Source organism: Cygnus olor, chromosome 2 (genome assembly GCF_009769625.2).
Source record: "Cygnus olor isolate bCygOlo1 chromosome 2, bCygOlo1.pri.v2, whole genome shotgun sequence".
Lineage (NCBI taxonomy): Eukaryota > Metazoa > Chordata > Aves > Anseriformes > Anatidae > Cygnus > Cygnus olor.
Genome location: NC_049170.1, coordinates 30,507,641 through 30,525,948, shown reverse-complemented (window position 1 = coordinate 30,525,948; position 18,308 = coordinate 30,507,641). Strand labels below are relative to the sequence as shown.

At 35.7% G+C, this 18,308-nt stretch overlaps 1 protein-coding gene across 1 annotated transcript in view; it reads left to right on the top strand.

The window, feature by feature from the left end:
- The window catches only part of DGKB (diacylglycerol kinase beta), a 357,454-nt gene that overhangs the window by 143,204 nt on the left and 195,942 nt on the right, over nucleotides 1-18,308 (top strand). The window contains 3 exon segments of the mRNA XM_040548594.1: nucleotides 1,440-1,525; nucleotides 3,860-3,949; nucleotides 9,075-9,235. Of these exon segments, the coding sequence (XP_040404528.1) occupies nucleotides 1,440-1,525; nucleotides 3,860-3,949; nucleotides 9,075-9,235 (337 nt within the window).

Genomic DNA, 18,308 nt, shown 5'->3' with positions numbered 1-18,308 from the left:
CACAGAATGAGTAAGCATCTTTGAAACATTGTACTTGATACTTGTTAATGTGTTACAGCTCTTCTGAGCAGAGGAAATTAGGAGTGGGACAACAATGTGATGGACTTATCTATGTAGATTTGTTTACCTTGAAATTCTTGTCTAGACCTAATTAAAAAAGAAGTTATACTGTCTATGGTCTTCTACATCTTAAATAACTTTTTTTTTTTTTTTTTAATGTTGCGCTTCCCCTTCTGTTTCACATGCTCTTTCTTTTTCTCTGTAGTTTTTCATTTGTTCTTCATTTTAAAAAGAGACATTTAAAAACAAAACAAGAAAACTTTCTAGAGACAGGAACACCATTCCTTTAGCAGAACCAAAGCTTCATATGGGAAACAGCTTGTAACTTATACACTTATTTATATTACACTTGTAACTTACTCAGTATATTTATTTGTATTTAAGAATTTGTGCACAATATAATGATTGTGCATTTATCGTGAGGTTGCAAACTGGAAATCTGATCTGGTCACCAGCTTTTAAACTATGCATTAAGATGACTTTGACATTAAAGAGTAGAATAGATTTGAATGGCCATACAGACGCATATATATAATTCAGCAAAATTACTGTAAGGTTTTTGGCTAGTTACAATTTACTTGTAAGGAATAATTTCAGTACATGTCAAAAGCTATCAAAAAAAAAAGTTTTAAATTAAAAATATTGCAACTTAGAATGTTTTTAATATATCTTCACTTTTCAGCGTGATGGAACATTGGTATTGTATAAAGTGCATAATGATGCAGTGATATTGTTCAGCACTCAATGTATGTGGAAGCAGAAATAGCTGGGCAAATATTACCAAAGATCTTGCACTTTTAAAATAGTTTGCAGGATGATGTAATGGGTGCTTTCAATCTGATGCTTACACATATTGTTTTAAACCATGGTGCAAAATTGTTTTTATCAACCACAGATGCTCAGCTTATTATGTATTAGTGTACTATTAGAAATGTGCCATTTTCATATGCTTTTATAGGCACCACCTCACAAGAAAGTTTTGTGGCTAATATATTCAGCCACCTTAGACTTCTCTGTCTAGAGAGACTACATAGCCATTTACAACTGAGTAAGCAGATAATGTTTTCTGAGAATAGTTTGAAACAAGTTTTGAAGTGGCACAAAGATTTGGATTAACCATTAGTTCCCATCTTTTTCTAATATTAGTGCATCATAATAACCCTTGAATTAGTAGTTGTATATGAAATTTACCAGATAATTCACTGTTGGATTGTATTTGTCGTCTGTTTAAAAAATGAATGCATCAGCAGAGGTGATTATTATTTAAAGTGTTAAATTGTCATTTAGTATTAAATGAAATGTCTTAAGCCATAAAATGTAGGAATAATGCACAATGAATTTATGTTAATTAAATAGATATCTTCATTTACTGTTTTTAGGTTAAGTTTTTTCCGAGATGTTCCTGAGTTCAGAGTACTAGCATGTGGTGGAGATGGAACAGTAGGCTGGATTTTGGATTGCATAGGTAATCAACAGAGTTTACATAGTTTTGCTGGACTCATATATTTCATTTTACTGCTCTTTACTATTTACCAGCATGTGGATACAAATACTTCACACAAGATGTTCATTTAAATTTTTGAAATTTAATAGTTTGAGAAATTATTATTTTTAAGGGTATTAAAATTGCAAAATCCCTGGATAAGTTCAATGTTCGTAGTCCTGCAGATTCCCAGAAGGCAAGAAACTTGAATCAAAACTGTTTTCAGTTCAAAGTCTGTTCCCTATACTGAATCAGAGCAGCTACCAAATTTCTGTTTATGTTCCATTATTCCATAATGGAGAAAATGTCATAACAGTCCTTTGAAAAGAATTGTTCTTACAGCCATTTAGATGCCCATGCTGTGGGATATGTACATCATTTCAGATTTTGAGTTCTTTCAGTCAGTTGGCCATAAAGTTCTGTGTATAAATAATTAGGAAGGACCAGAGGTCAAGATATTGCAGATTCAAACTTCCTGATGATTATTAGGGAGCATATCTTCCACACCACAGCATTGTTTATTGGGCACTAGAGAGACTGCAGAGAAAATAATGGGAATGTCTGACAATGGAACTGAGGAAGGAGATGAAGAGAGGCCAAAAGACTCAGCTTTACTGTTTGGAGAGTGTTAAAAATTGTGCTTTTTTGTGGGAACTGTGGACCAGAAAACCTAAGTGAAAATGATGTCATGGAGTATCAAAGACATATTTCTGATCATGGTTTGACCAAAAAAAAAAAAAAAAAAAAAAAAAAAAAAGGAAGGGGAGGTAAAAAAAGTCCTTTTGCAAATACATGCTATTTATTGTAATTCTCAAATAGCTTTCAGAATTGTAAATCAATGTACATAAACGTCAGGCGAACTGTCTAAATTGGAAGGGGTGAAGTTTTGTAGCTGTTAATTGTGTCATCGCCTTTTTCATGAGATCTAAAATGTCATGTAGTTACCTTTCAGCAACATTATTTGAAGAAAAGACTGCATTTTGTCTTAGTAAAATACTAACTTCTGAAGCATTTTTTGTGGTGCAGAATTACAAAATAATTTGGAAGATCCAGGATCCATCTGTTCCATAGGTGCAGAAAATATGTTTTAAATGCAGCCTTTTAGGAAACAGCCTTTTGACATGAGTAAGATGTATAAAGTTTAAAAAATCACCTTTTTTAGAGAAACAGACACATTCTTGTTTGATCTTTTCTTCCCTAATCTTCTGACTTAAAATTCATTTTAGCTGAAAGAAAAAAAAAAATTCTCCTCAATTTGAGACTTTCAAATTTTTTCCCTCCCCTCCCTTCCTCTCTTCTCCCTTCTCTCCTGTTACAAATTTGCAGTACACTGGCATTGTAAATGCTAAATCTTTCTAAATATTTGAAGAGAGAAGTTGATAAAAAACAAGGTGACCCTGCTATATGAACTGGATGTATAAATTTGATGTATAAATGCTAAGAATTGTTGGTAACTACACATAATTCTATGAACAAAATAGATGATTGTTTAGTTATTCAAATATTACTTTTAAACTAGACATGCCACTCATGATGATTAAATGGACGATTTGACAAATTATATATTTGAAATATATTTGGAGAATATCTGCCCCACTTTAGAAAAGTTGTACTTCTTGACAAGGGTTTCCCCATCTGATTTTGAATAGAGATCCTTTGGTTTGAAACACCAGAAAATTAAAGGTTGAAAGTAAAAAGACACTCTTGAGTACATACATTTCAAAATATTTCTTATTAAATACAAAATATTGACTTAGAGACTTGATGAGATGTTTATCTTGATCAATGATTATCTTGAATAGTAGATTTGATTCCTAATGTGCTAAACCATGGTGTTGGGTCGAGGGAGTCTTTGGTAATGATGGTCATGTTGCACACGAATCCAACTGAATACACAGCTAAACAGAAATTTGGTCACCCAGCTGAAGGATTTGTTTCATTATTCCTGCCCTGAACTAATACTATTTTGCATTCCTAGTTGGGAATGGTATAGGTGAAACTAACAGAGAGCACAAAATATTCAGTCTGAGAAAAATATATAATATCATTGTTTATGTATGTTTATCACAGCCTTGGATTAAAAAAGTCCATGTGATAATAATGTAAATTAGGATTAAGGATTGAATATTGGCTGGGGAAGGGGCTGCACAATGGAATGTCTCAATGAAATGCTTGTTGTTGAACAGACAGCAGAATCTCATGTGTAAAATACATATCACTGTCTTTCACTGAAAGAAAATGTAACACATTTACTATATTGGTACCAAGCAATTAGATTTTTGTTCCTTAGTTATGTTTTTCCTTCTTTATTCACAGAGAAAGCAAACTTGCTTAAGCATCCTCCAGTTGCTATTCTGCCTCTTGGGACTGGAAATGATTTAGCAAGGTGTCTGAGATGGGGAGGAGGTAAACACAAATTAAAATATCTTGCATTATGTAATTAAAAGAAAAAAAATTGCAACAAAGTCTACCCTTAACGTTTGGACGTCTCTTTTATGATGTATGTAAAGAACCATTATTGCCTTTCCTCTTTTTGGAATTAGCTGTCTGCAAATGTTATATGAACTGTTTTATAGATATTAAAGGTCATAATCACTCTTCATACCTTGCTTGTAGCTCCTGCTCACACCAAAAAAGCTCCAAGGTACAATGAGAGTAGTATACAGCTACTTGGTTGGCTTTTTACCGTCTGTATTGCAGTTATTTCTTTAATCGATACATTATAAAAAGAGTATTCTTAAATGGATTTTAATTGGGGCTGTTCTGAAAGGGTTACTGAAAACAGCTAATAATGGTTTTGGAGTGGTTTCATCTTTTTTAATATTCATAAATATTAAATGAAAAATATGTCTCAGCCTCAGACTAGTTCCTTTGGTCCACTCGTTTCTCTTCTCCTACAGAGGATTCCAGACAATAAGTGCTGTGGTGCTATTTATCAGGAAATGAGAAGACAAAGAATGTTGAAAGGAGAATATATGTAAAGGCAAAACTTTAATATCCTTTGCATCCTTTCCTGAACCTAATTCTCAGCTTCTCCAATAACTTATTTCCATTCAGGATTTGCATTACAGAATTAAAAAGAACATCATAACCTGAAGGAAACCCAAAGAAGAAAGTCTTAGGCAAGGCAGTCTCTGGAGAAAGCACATCAGTTCACAGGCTCATAAGTAGTTCTGTTTCAGGTCTCAGTTGTTCTTTTCAGTTCAGATATTGTATATTTGGAACCTGGCTGTTTATTTTGAAATTCCCAGCTTTTGCAAATGTTTCTTCCTTCTTCTGTCTCAACAAAATTTTCTTTCCAAATGTCTACCTTGTTACCAGATAGGTCTTTAGCAAATTCTCTGTAGTCTCCATGCTAGAGAACTTTCATTAACCATAATGTTCTGTCAGATCATTTGAGGACCTTCTTCGTTTTTCTGTCATGACTGGTGATTGTTTATTCTCATAGTCCTTGAAATAAAACCAACCAAATCAGCCTTACATAACTTTCTGGGCAGTTCATTGAATAGTCATAGAATAATTCAGACTGGAAAGGATCACAGGAGGTTTTCTTGTTCAATCTCCTACAGCAAGCAGAGTCAATTATAAGAGTAGATCACGTTGCTCAGGACTTTATCCAGTTGGGTCTTAAAATCTTCCTAGAATAGAGTCAGCATGGTCTCTCTGGGCAGCTTGTTCCTGTGCTTGACTGTCTTCATGGTGGAGTTTTTCTGTATATACAATCTGAATGTTTATTGTTTCAATTTACACTCTTTGTCTCTCATCCTGTCACTATGCACTGCTGTGAAGAGCCTGGTTGTGTCTTGGTAATTTCCTTATAGGCCTTGATAGGCTGCTATTAGGTTACCCACTACCACCACCACCATTTCTTCTCTAGGCTGAAGAAGCCTATCTTCCTCAGCTTCTCCTCACAGAGCAAGTGGTCTTAGCCCCCAGTCGTCTAGGTGGTCGTCAGCTGAACTTCCCATGTATTGTTGTCTGTCTTATACTGTATGTGCATGTAGGGAGGGAGGGCAGGTCTGCTCTAAACTGGATGCATTCTGATTGCTGAGCAAGAGGGGGACGTCACTTCTCTCAAGCTACTGGCTTTGCTCCTGTTCATATGACTGAGAATGCTGTTGGACTATGTTGCCAGGCTATTCTGTGAGCTCATACACAGCTTGCTGTCCTCCAACACCACCCCTGGTGCTTTTTTCACAGAGTTTTTCCTCTCCCAGTCTGTCCCCAGCCTGTATCATTGCAACGGTTATTCCTTCTGCAGTTTGGGATTTGCTGAATTTTGCCAGTCCATGCCTAGTCTCTAGATTCCTCTGGAAGGCAGCCCTGCCATTGAGCATTAGTTTATGTGACATCTGCAAACTTGAAGAATGACCTCCAGGTCACTGATAAGGACAAAAAAAAAAAAAAAAAAAAAAAAGGACAGGTCCCAAGATAGACCCCTGCAGTACTCCAGTTCTTGTGGGTAACCATATAGAGCTCAGCTTATTTGCCACCCCTATCTAAGCCTGGTAATCAAGCCAGTTTTACATACCCATCTAGTTTCCTACCCATCCAGACAGTAACATCCCATCTTATCTGCAAGAACACTGTGGGAGACAGTATTGAATGGCTTGCTAAAGTAGAGGTAATCAATATCTGCAGTTCCTCCCCTTGTCCACAAATCCACTCATCTTATTACAAAAGGCAATTACTTTAGTCAGGTTTACCCATGCTAAATCCATGCTGGCTGACTTCTTCATGTGCCCAGAAATGTGTTTGAAGAGGGTTTGGTCGTGATTTCTTCCAGGGACCAAAGTAAGGCAGACTGGTCTGTAGTTCTCCAAATTATTCTTTTGGCCTTTCTAATGACAGATTCAAATTTTTTATTTTTTTTTTTTTCCTGTGATGTCACTTGTGACATCTCCCCGTCTCCATGACTTTTCAAAGATGATAGACAGTGACTTTGCAAAGCTGTTATCCAGCTTTCTCAAAATCTTCATATGCAACCCATCTGTAACAGAAGCATAAAAAGCTCCCTTGAATTTGCTCATTATTAGATTACCTCTGTGCTCTACCCCCATTCTGTCTTTTGGCTAATTACTGTGTTCCTCAATAATCATGTCTTGGTTTTATGCAATCTACCTGATTCTAAACTGTTTTGTAGGTGAATCATGAGGCTAATTTATTGTGTTACTGGACCCGTCCATTTCCTTTTCCTTTGGGAAAAGACTGCACTTAAGCAAGTTAAAAATAAAACCAAAATGCTTAGTCCTATTGCAATTAGCAAGAAAGATATTTATTATGTTGTTTAAATCAATTCTGTTCATCTGAATCAGAGAAACCGAGTCACGCCTTTCTCTTCTATGATCTTTGTAGCTTTTACCTGAAATCAAAAATTGTTTTTCCATACCAGTAAGTTTACAAGTCAGATAAATTGTGCTTGCCATTTCACCTTCATGTGCTGAGAAGGTCCAAGTAATTGCAGTAGAAGTCTGCAGAAACTTATATCCATCACATAGCATAGGTTCCTCAATGAGGTGAAACAAATCACACTCAACAAGATTACCTCTGATGATATTTTGACATTTTCTTCAAGAAAAAAAAGAAATAAAAGGTGATGAAGAGCAATAGATGGGTAGTACTTTTCATTTGACCTGTCCTTCCATTCACTTCTATTTATCTTTTGTTTTAATTGACTACATCTGGACTAAAGTAAATATAATAATAAAAAAGACATGAAAATATTCTGGCTTTCATCATTCTTTGCTACATTGCTTTTTGGTAGACAGTGACATAACACAGATCTCCTGGAACTTCTGTAGGTTGGGAGAGGAGACAGGTTTCTCAGAAACCAAACCGCTGGTGAGTGGTCTCAAGGACGCAGACAAATGGAACTGAGCATGCTGCTGTTATGTGGTGGTTGGCAATAACTTAAAAAATATAGTATACAACCATAAGGTAGTACATCAGCAATGTGTTTTGAACACAGAGGCTTTGAATGGCTGCTTACTATTTTTTTTTCTACATGCTGAATTTCAGTTGAATCAGTAGCTATAAAGAGAACTCCTTATATTTGTCCTGATTTTCTTCATACAAAAGTTATAACTTCTGTTTACCAAAGACATGGTTTTTACTTTACTAGACTGTTGATGACCTTGCAAGTACATATTGCTTAAATATGAAAATTTATTCACAATTTGAAGAAGAAACAAATCCACAGATCTTAGTTAACTATTACAAAGCCATTTTGTCTGAATAGTATTTAGAGCTGATAACGTAACCTAGGAAAGGCCCCCCTTTTTATTTGTATGCACATTCATACTGTAGTTTGTATATGCTCAGAATTGTGAAAGCAAGTATACTGCTTAGTTTGGTATACAGTGTACTGAACTAGGGAATTACCTAAAGACAAGTGTGTTTCTAGCAAGAGTAAGATCTTTTTACAGATCAAGATGAGACTGATAAAGAAGTTGCTGAAAGATGGCAAAATGTTAGTTCTGCTGATGTCATCAGTCATGAATGGATTCCAATATTTTTTAAAATTTTTTATACTAAACCACACTGAAACAGTTGGTTTAAAAAATAGAAAAAGGCTTTTAATCTTTCAGTCTCATGTTAGACTCTTATCAGATAAATCTAAGATTCTGAACTTTTTTTTGCATATATTTTGAAATCACAGGCACTAAAAATTAAGATTAATTTCATAACAAGAACATTTGGCAAACTGTAACCTTACGTCTTTGAATAGCTTCTGTAATCATGTGAAAAACGCAAGGAATTGGCAAATGTGGAATATCAAATTATTTTCTCCAGTATAAATCTGACACCCAGTGAAATCTATAGAGTTAATCTAAGTTTACATTAATTTAGCTAAGTGCGAAGTCATAGAATCATAGAATCATTAAGGCTGGAAGAGACCTTCAAGATCATCCGGTCCAACCATCACCCTACTATCAATATCACCCACAAAACCATGTCCCTAAGCACCACATCCAACCTTTCCTTGAATGCCCCCAGGGACAGTGACTCCACCACCTCCCTGGGCAACCCGTTCCATTGCCTGACTACTCTTTCGGAGAAGAAATGTCTCCTTATTTCAAACCTAAACCTCCCCTGGCACAACTTGAGACCATTTCCTCTAGTCCTATCACTAGTTATCTGGGAGAAGAGGCCGATACCCAGCTCCCCACACCTTCCTTTCAGTTAGTTGTAGAGAGCAATAAGGTCTCCCCTGAGCCTCCTCTTCCCCAGACTAAACAACCGAGTTCCCTCAGCCACTCCTCATAGCATTTGTGTTCCAGGCCCTTCACCAGCTTCGTAGCCCTTCTCAGGACATGTTCCAGAGAACAGTTTAATTTTAACAGTCAGCTCTGTTAAACTCCTTTTAATGACAAGTGCTGGAAAATTTTATGCACTTCAAACATAATCCTGATGTTTGGGTCTTGTATAAACAGTTTTAATTTTTCCAGTCATCTAGAAAGAGAATGAAAACTAAAGAAAAAAAAAAACTTCTTTGTATTTGGTCAAAATAACAATTTTCACCTTTTGCTAGGTTATGAAGGAGAGAATTTAATGAAGATTTTAAAAGACATCGAGAACAGCTCAGAGATTTTGCTGGACAGGTGGAAATTTGAAGTATTTCCCAATGATAAAGACGAGAAAGGAGACCCAGTGCCTTACAACATCATCAATAACTACTTTTCTATTGGCGTGGTAAGACTCATGCTTATTCTTAAGTGATTTTCTGTTTTTCTGTTTTGAGTAAGTATTCGATTGGTTTAGAGTGAAGAATTGTTGGTTACAGATCATTTATAATGTTATTTTCCTAGTGAAATGAATACATAGATGACTGCCTGACAGCAATTTACATAGATTTACTTACACACATTCAAAGCAGAATTATTTTTCAAGATCTTCTACCTTCCCATCTATAAAAAAGATATTTGTGTTGTTCCTAATGGTTTATGAGCATCTACAGCACTAAATTTAGATTGTCATTATGAAGGTCCTATAAAAATATAAAGGAAAACTAATCACTTAATATGAGCTCAAGTAACCTTTTCCATTAGGACTCACATGATCAGAACTATTTAAAAGAACAGGGACATTCTTTCGTTAGGAGAATTTTAAATAACAAAATAGTAATAAAGAGAAGTATATTCTTGGTTCTGTCTTATGGGCATATTCGTAGTTAGAATGAATTATGAGGAAAAAGGGTGTGAGAAGCTATTAATCTCCTACAAACTGCATCTCCAGCTTGTGCTTCTCTCTTTATATCGACTTCTCCCATTATATCTACTCTCCACATTGCATATATGAGGGGAGTCCGAAATATCCAGTCTAACTCCCTAGAATTCTTTTGGTTTGGATATGCTTTCAAAGACTAGCAGAAGGGAGACTGTGATGAGGTCTAAATTTCACAGATTAAAGAGTTCATAAATAAGATTTTTAACTTGGACACAGCTGTAGTCTAGTTAACTTGGGGACATGACCTCCAGCAGCTAGTACTGGCTGTTCTGAACCTATCTCTCTCTTAAAAATCAGAATCCACTTTTACAGAATATATAATTCTATAGTCCAGTATTTCCAAATGCTACACAAAAGTGTTTTAATGGGAAGTACCACATAGTCATTGTAAATCCAAGGAAATTAAGGGTCTCTTCTTGATTTTCTTGGTCACTGTGCTTCAGTCTTAACAAGGTTCTGCCACAACTTTAAATGGTTATATGAAATTTTTACATATTAATTGCAGTTCAGTAATTTTGATATAGTGCTGATCAGCAACATGCAAACAGTTTATTTCTTCAAAAAAATTCCTTGGCTTCTTTCCCTGTATAGTCTTAAATTATGAAAAAAAAAAATCAGGATCCCCAAAGTTCAGATATTGAAATAATAAGAAATTATTATTAGTTGTTTTTTTTTTGCTTGTATAGTTTATTTGTTATTTACCCTCTCTTGTACAAAATAAGTGCAAAGAACAACTAGATGAATCAGGAATAACAGAAATTAATATAAAAAGGCACCTAAAGGCAAAGTATATGCACCTAAACTAGTGCAAAAATAAGTTCATAATCAGGAGTGGAAAGGAAAATCTTTACAGCTTAAAAAATAAATAAATAAATAAATAAAAGCAAATGCCTCACACAGGGGAATATATTCAGTGACTTTGTCAAAAGAGAATATTGAAGCTCAAAGGTGAGGAAAGAAAATAAACATGTTACACTGAAGAAGGAAGCAAATGATGAAAGAGAAGAGGGATGAGATTTTATGCCTATGTACATTAATACGGTGCAATTTAAATTGTTTAAAATGTGGACGAGCACCACATGTAAAGACACAGCACAGAACCAGGAAATTGATAGTAGGACATTTGTGAATGTGCTAGGCTTCAAAGAATTCTTCAGTGTTATTCAAGAAAAAAAAAGTTGAATAGTTGAATTGAAATTATTCAGTGGTATGATCATACCGGTATTAAGGACAATGTAAATTATACATTGTAAAATTATACATTGTAAAATATCAAACTCTACTCTCCACACCAAGCTCCACAAGCAACTCTAAGATTAAGTTTTCAGTTAAAACCTTTGAATTCAATAATTTAATCACACCAAACTTTTGACTGTTCACATAATATAAATATGAGCAGCAGAAAATTATACCAGAAATGGACAATACAATATGTTGCATTTATAAAAGCTTCTAAAATTGTAAAATCATATTTCTGAAGCAGTAAAATCTGTTAAGTTTTTCATATGTTCAAGTTTATAAAATGCCTGTTTCTGAAGTTCGTTGGAGTGAATAGGACAGAGCAAATACAGAAAGTCAGAAATTGGATCTTAGACTTGCTGAAGTTGTGTAATTCACATATTAGGTAACATTTATGATCATAGACCCATAGAAACACAAGATTGGAAAGGACCTACAAGATCATCTAGTCCAACCATCTTCCTATCACCAATACTACCCACTAAGCTACTAAATCATATCTTGTAGCACCTTGTCCAGGCGCTTCTTGAACACCGCTGGGGATGGTGACTCCACCACCTCCCCGGGCAGGCCATTCCAGTGCCTAATCACTCTTAGAGAGAAAAAGTTTTTCCTGATACCTAATTTAAATCTCCCCTGGAGCAACCTGTGGCCATTCCCTAGAGTCCTATCATTAGTTAACTGGGAGAAGAGGGCGATCCCCTCCTCATCACAGCCTCCCTTCAGGAAGTTGTAGAGTACAATGAGGTCTCCCCTGAGCCTCCTCTTCTCCAGACTAAACAACCCGAGTTCCCTCAGCCGCTCCTCACAGGACTTGTGCTCCAGACCCCTCACCAGTTTTGTTGCCCTTCTCTGGACATGATCCAGGGCCTCGATGTCCTTGTAGTGAGGGGCTCAAGACTGAACACAGTACTTGATGTGCGGCCTCACCAGAGCTGAGTACAGGGTGATGATCACCTCCCTGCTCCTGCTGGCTACACTATTTCTAATGCAGGTCAGGATGCCGTTGGCCTTCTAGGCCACCTGGGCACACTATCATCTCATGTTCAGCAGAGCATTGATCAACACTCCCTTTTTTTTTTTTTTCCTGGACCCTTGAAAACCCTTGAAGACCCTTGATAACCCTTGAAAAGCCAAGCAAAATGTTTGTCTGTGCAAATAGAAAACTTAAGATACTAAAACTTATCTACATCTGAAGTAAACCTCGTTTCACAAAAGCAAAAATGTTTTCAGTACTTCACGCCTAATACAAACTTTGGCAAGTATTGAATTAGAAAAGCATTAATCTACCACCTTGTTGGACACCAGCTGCTGTTATCCAAGAACATAACTTGAGTCAGGCCTACAGCAAAACAAAACAAAGCAAAACAGCGCCACCTACAAGTTTATATTAAGAGAAATAAAAAGGATTGATGTAATAGATGAAGTTAGTAATAGAACCATAGAAAATGAGAGTTTAGGGGACCTCAGAGAGACACCTATATTCGTTCCTCTTCCTAAGGTAGTATCTGTGTCACTTGCCTTATTCCTGACAGATATTTATCTAGTTTGTGTCTTTTCAGTTAAAGAATTTTTTTTCCTGTGATTTTTCTATTATTCTATTACCGTATGACTCTATTACTTTATTGTCCTTACTCTAAAATTTCTTTGTCATCTCTAATATGAATAGTCTTGGTGTAGCCTGGGCCCAGGGTTTCCCGTCCTGTGCAGACAGAAGGAAAACAAATTATTCCATTCCTCTGTAAAACTCTTTGTTGCCTACTGGAAGGTCAGTCAGATCCCTTCTTTTGTTCCATAGCCTAACTATCTCCAGTTTCTTCAGTGCTTTCTCACAGAAAATGTTCTCTAGACATCTGATCATATGTGTTACTTTTAACTGTGTTTAGATAAAACATGAGAATTCAACCCAATTACTCCCTTCAGTTCATATCTCCCTAGAACTGTAGTGCTCCCAATTACAATGTTGCATTTGATGTCTTATCAGCACTGAGTGGAAAAGAGGAATTAACGTCTTGCAAATGACTCCACTATAAAGAAAAAATAGCCTTCTTAACAATAGCATGATTTTTTTTTTCATATTTGACTTGTGATTCCTTGCTGAATTCAGAGACTGTTCTGAAGAACTACTACCTCATATCTCTTTTGGGTTTTGCATAACTTATTCTTCCTACCTACATGCAGAAACTTATACTTACTGAATTACATCCTCCTTCAATTTTTACTGTTTCTCCAAGGCACTACAAAGACTGATGGTAACCTGTGGCATATTTTACATTGCCTCATAGATTCACACAAATAATAGGTGTGCTGTCAAATCATTATGAACAGAACCTGCAATATGGATTTTGTGAGAGTATGGCAAAAATTGTATTTGGCAACAAAATCTCAGTGTCAGCTTAGAAAGGCCAAGGGAGTAAAACTCGATAAAATTGTGCCTGACAAGGGGCTCTTACTGCCTTAAGGACCATAATTCAGGTTGGAAGGGATTGCACAAGTCAGTAGTCCAATCTCCAGTGTTCTTAGCAGGGTCAGCTATAAGAGCAGGTCACATAGCTGAAGGCTTTATCCAGTTGAGTCTTCAAAAACTCCAAAGATGGAGGTGTTACAACCTCTCTGAGCAACTTATTCTGCTGCTTGACAGTCCTTATGGTGAAGATATTTTTCCTTATACCTAGTTTGAATCTCTGTTGTTTCAATTTACACTCTTTTTTTTTTTACCATCATCCCATTATGCACCACTGTGTAGAGTCTGGCTTTGTCATTTTAATAACTTCCTCATACGTATATGCAGACTGCAATTAGATTTCCCTGAAGCTTTGTCTTCTGGCAAGAAAGCTAGATCTTCAGGCAGTCTTCTTTATCCTTTTGTTTTCAACCAATCAAGACCATAACTTCCTTGCTTGGATACAAGAATGCTGGGGTAGAGGATGTTCAAAACCTTGCTGAAGATGAGCATAACATCTACTGCTCTCTCATCTACAAATCTAGCCCTTTTATCATAGGCAGGAATCAGAGGGTAATTTACTGTTGAGAAGGAAAATCCTTCACTGAGTTGAAAATGAACATTTTCAGGAGTGTTTGTATTTGAAATGCTTCATTAGTATGTTCAGGCCAAAAAAAAAAAAGACAAAAAAACAGTTGTTTTCTAAAGCATTGTCAGATTCCTGATGTGTGTACATAAGTATATGTACTATGTATAAGTACAGGAAAAAAAAAGTAAGAAGAAAAAAAGCAAAATGAGATGCAGTAGATATATGAGTATAAGCAGTGTTCAACCTGATGATAGCGTGAAGCACATAAGAACCACACAAAGCACCAGCCAAGCTGTGTGTCAGTTTCAAAGCAGAAGCTAGAAAACATCTAAGAGTAAAGTAAAATGAGATAAAGATTTTCAAGTGTTCACATCCATCATTCTGTCAGGATGGCAAGACACCAGGAGAGAAGTCCCATCTGCTTCCAAATAGTAGTGGGATTGCAGAAAAAAGCTAAATATCCAAGAAAAAATGTGTATTAAGGCAGTCAAATCATATTGGTTTAAAAAAGTAAAAATATGAAGATTAAGTGAGCTGGCCAAACGTAACTGATAATATTAGCGGACAGATAAACAGACATGATAAAGACAGGAAACATCAGGCCAACTCAGAAATGGGTGTGACTGAAATAAATTACTGAAATATTCTGGAGAAAATAATAATCTATACAATCTTCTTTAAATTCAAGCACTGCCTAGTAAATTCATACACTAGGTTATTGTTATCACAGTGGTCATCAAAAACTGATCTCAGTAATCTTGGTGTGTTATAACTGGTGTGTTATCACAGGCTCTGTATTCCAGACAGTAGGCTTGCAAGGCATTTCTGCAGTTCCTACAGGAATGGAAATTCAGTCATGTCACATCATTTAGCTAAAATGCTAAGGGTATAAGCAATTTACTAGAGTTGAGTGTGTGTGTAGACAGTATCAACTTGTGCGTATTAATTGTCACAGTTAGCCTTTTACCCATGGATAAAACAGCATAACTTAACACTACTTTCTTCAGTCACTTAGCTACTTCCCATTAATGGTAAGTCAATATAAATATACCTGGACAATTACTTCAGATAAGTTTCCGTGTCGTAATAGCCCTGCACATTTGATTTATTTTCTCCTAGCTATTTTCCATATCTGTATCTCAGGCCTGTATTAAAAACAAAAACAAAACAACAACAAAAAACTTTCACCGATCAATTATATATCTTAGCACAGAGAAGTGTTTCCACAAAATTTAGAAATAGCTTTTCAGTTCAATACTTTTTCTTTTTCTTTTTTTTTTAAGAAAAAGTCTATACTCATTACTTCATGAAAGCATTACTTATAGTGGTAAAAAAAAAAAAAAAAAAAGAAAAGAAAAAAAAAGAAAGAGAAGTGGTTATAGCTATCCAAAATTCAAAAGCATTTTTTGCAAATAAAAGAACTTACAAGTCTAATCTCAGATCTTGTCAAGAACAAACCATTTTCATTTTCATAGAACAGTCATGCAGTCATAAAAAACCATGGATACATATTGTTAATTACAAAATATACCAGTGGATTGGTATATATTCGATGAAATTTACAATATGTGTACCCAAAGCAAGTGCACAGAAAACAGGTAGGAATAGAAGATGATGAAATACTCATTTGCTGAGACCTGAGCAGGAGGACATGGAAGATGGATAGCAAGGCAAATTCTCATGTAAAACCAAGAAACAAACAAACAAACAAAAGCAAAACAAACAAACAAAAAACTTACAAACAGTACTCATTACCTTGAGAAAGACTTGCATCTGCTCCACCATCAAACCACATAATGTCATGGTCAAGAATTTTGCAGTGTTAAGATTTGAAGAAGCAGTTTTTTAAAGCTTAGGGAAAAGTAGCTTAGTTGTCAAGCAATTTTAGTCAGATAATAAATTAAAATAGAGTGACTGTCAAGGGTGTGCATCTTTTATGGGGAAGTTATTAAAGACTGCTAAATATGTAAGGAGGTTGCAATGCTTGTTTTTAGTATTTCTGAAATGATCGTCTCAAAGTGAGACGAAATGGGTATGTCGATAAAAGCTTTTTCACTTGTGCCTCATTAAATGATCAGTTATGACTAAACATTAGAAACCTCGACTTTCATTAAATGCTTGGTATAAAAGAGCATGTGGAACGGGGAAGAAGTGATCTTATACACTTAGGGACAGAAAGAATGAAAGAGAGGAAGAAATCTCAGCTACTTAGACTTGCAGTACTTTCTCTTCAAGCTGGACACTCATAAGAAATGATTCAGTGTTTCTCTCTACCTGCGCTTTCTCCTGCTATTTAGGAAGGGCAGGAGAACTGCAGGGATTCTGGGAGCAAGCTATAGACACACAGGATGAGGAGTGGAGGCATAATTGTGTAGGCAAAATCACTGGAGATTTAGTGTTTGAATTAATTGATTAAAAGCTCAGAAAGCTCAGAAACAGTAAGAGCCAAGCAAAATCATTCACTAATATGATTGTAAAGGGTAGGAAATTCACTCAGAACCTTTTTGAACTCTTTTTTTGTAACTCGCTTTCAGATGGATTAGTCAATAAAAATTCCTGGAAAATTGGCAAAATATCCTAATTTTCTAAGTCTGGGAGTGCTAGCAGGGCTGCAGCTGCCACATATTCACTGGAGATATAAAATAATAACAACAATAATAGAAGAATCAGGCAAAAATTATAATGGAGTCCTTTAAAAAAATCTCATTGTTATTTGATATCTCACAATGAACATTTTTTTTTTCCTAATGGTAGGAGCATACTTTAGAAACTCATGATGACAGTCTTGACTGGAGCAAATAGGTATAGGCCAAAGGTACAAAGGTAGTCAGATGGGCTGCATCATACTGCACTAGTCACCTTTGCTAGGACCTGATTTTTCACACTTAATTATGCAACCAATTTGAAAGTATTCAAAAACCAAACCAACCAACCAAACAAAAAAAACCCTTTTGATTCTACTCAGATAATGACTGGCCTTACACAGCTAAAACTAATGTGTAAACAGTGCAATTCATTTGTCTTCCATTGACTTCCAAAACACTCATGGTGCATTGTATTGTTTCCAATTTTATGGGTAATAATGCTGAAAGAAATTATGAATAGATTTGCATTGCTGTTAAGATGAAAGTCCTAATGTAGGTTTTCCTGAAGCAAGCATAATTTTGAATTTACTGTTCCGCCACTGAATTAGAGATTAGCTTTTACAGAGCCAAAATTATAACAACATGAATCAGTACTGAAATTCTTATCGTGGACATTTTCTTCTTTTAAACAAAAAATAATAAAAGTAATAAACTTATGTGACGTTAATAAGAGATAAACTATTAACACTGTTTAACTGTATTTTTAATTTGTTATAACCACATATGGTATTACAAAGCATATGCTAGTAAGCCCCTTACAGCTCTGTAATTAGAGTGATGGAGCATCATAAACTGAACTTGCAAACATCTGCATTGTCTTTTAGTGCAAGTTCATACAGAAAAATATCACTGAGATTGATTCTGAGGCAAACTATACTAGCTATAGTGTGGCATAATGCAAGCTTCCCTATGTAAAACAATAAAGATAATATTCCAAAATGACAGCAGAAGTTCTCATTGGTGTCAGTGCAGTATTCAAAGTGTGAGAATAAACCAAATGCTGTCATAATGCCAGGTATTTACAGACGGCAGCTGTAAAGATTATACTAGTAGCCATTGTATATCCTTGTGTTTGATTAGAAATGATCTGTATGAATGACTGATTGGGTAACTCACTGATTTTCATCTCCATTTTGTTTCTTTTGGGCCAGATTCCATCCAAATTTTGAAATAGCTATTCTCTTATTTTTGACCAAGGTATGTTGTATGTGTAAAGAGAATACTTATTCTCTCTACTCACACTTTTGTGAGTTTCCTAAAAGTCTGGACAAAAGTAGTGCAAGAGATGCTAATTCAGGATAACAGCATAGTCTCTTAGAAGCTTACATTCTTTGCAGATCCAGAATTGCTTTCCCCATGGCTAGGCTGATCAGCTGAGTGCATACTTCAGGTTTAAGTCTAGTTGGTGTCTTTATGAATGCTGCATTTCTGCATGCATTCATAGAATCACAGAATCATACAGTCATTGAGGTTGGAAAAGACCTCCAAGATTGTCTGGTCCAACCATCACCCTGCTACCAATGTCATTCACTAAACCATGTCCCTAAGCACCAGGTCCAACCTTTCCTTAAACACTTCCAGGGATGGTGACTCCACCACCTCCCTGGGCAACCCGTTCCATTG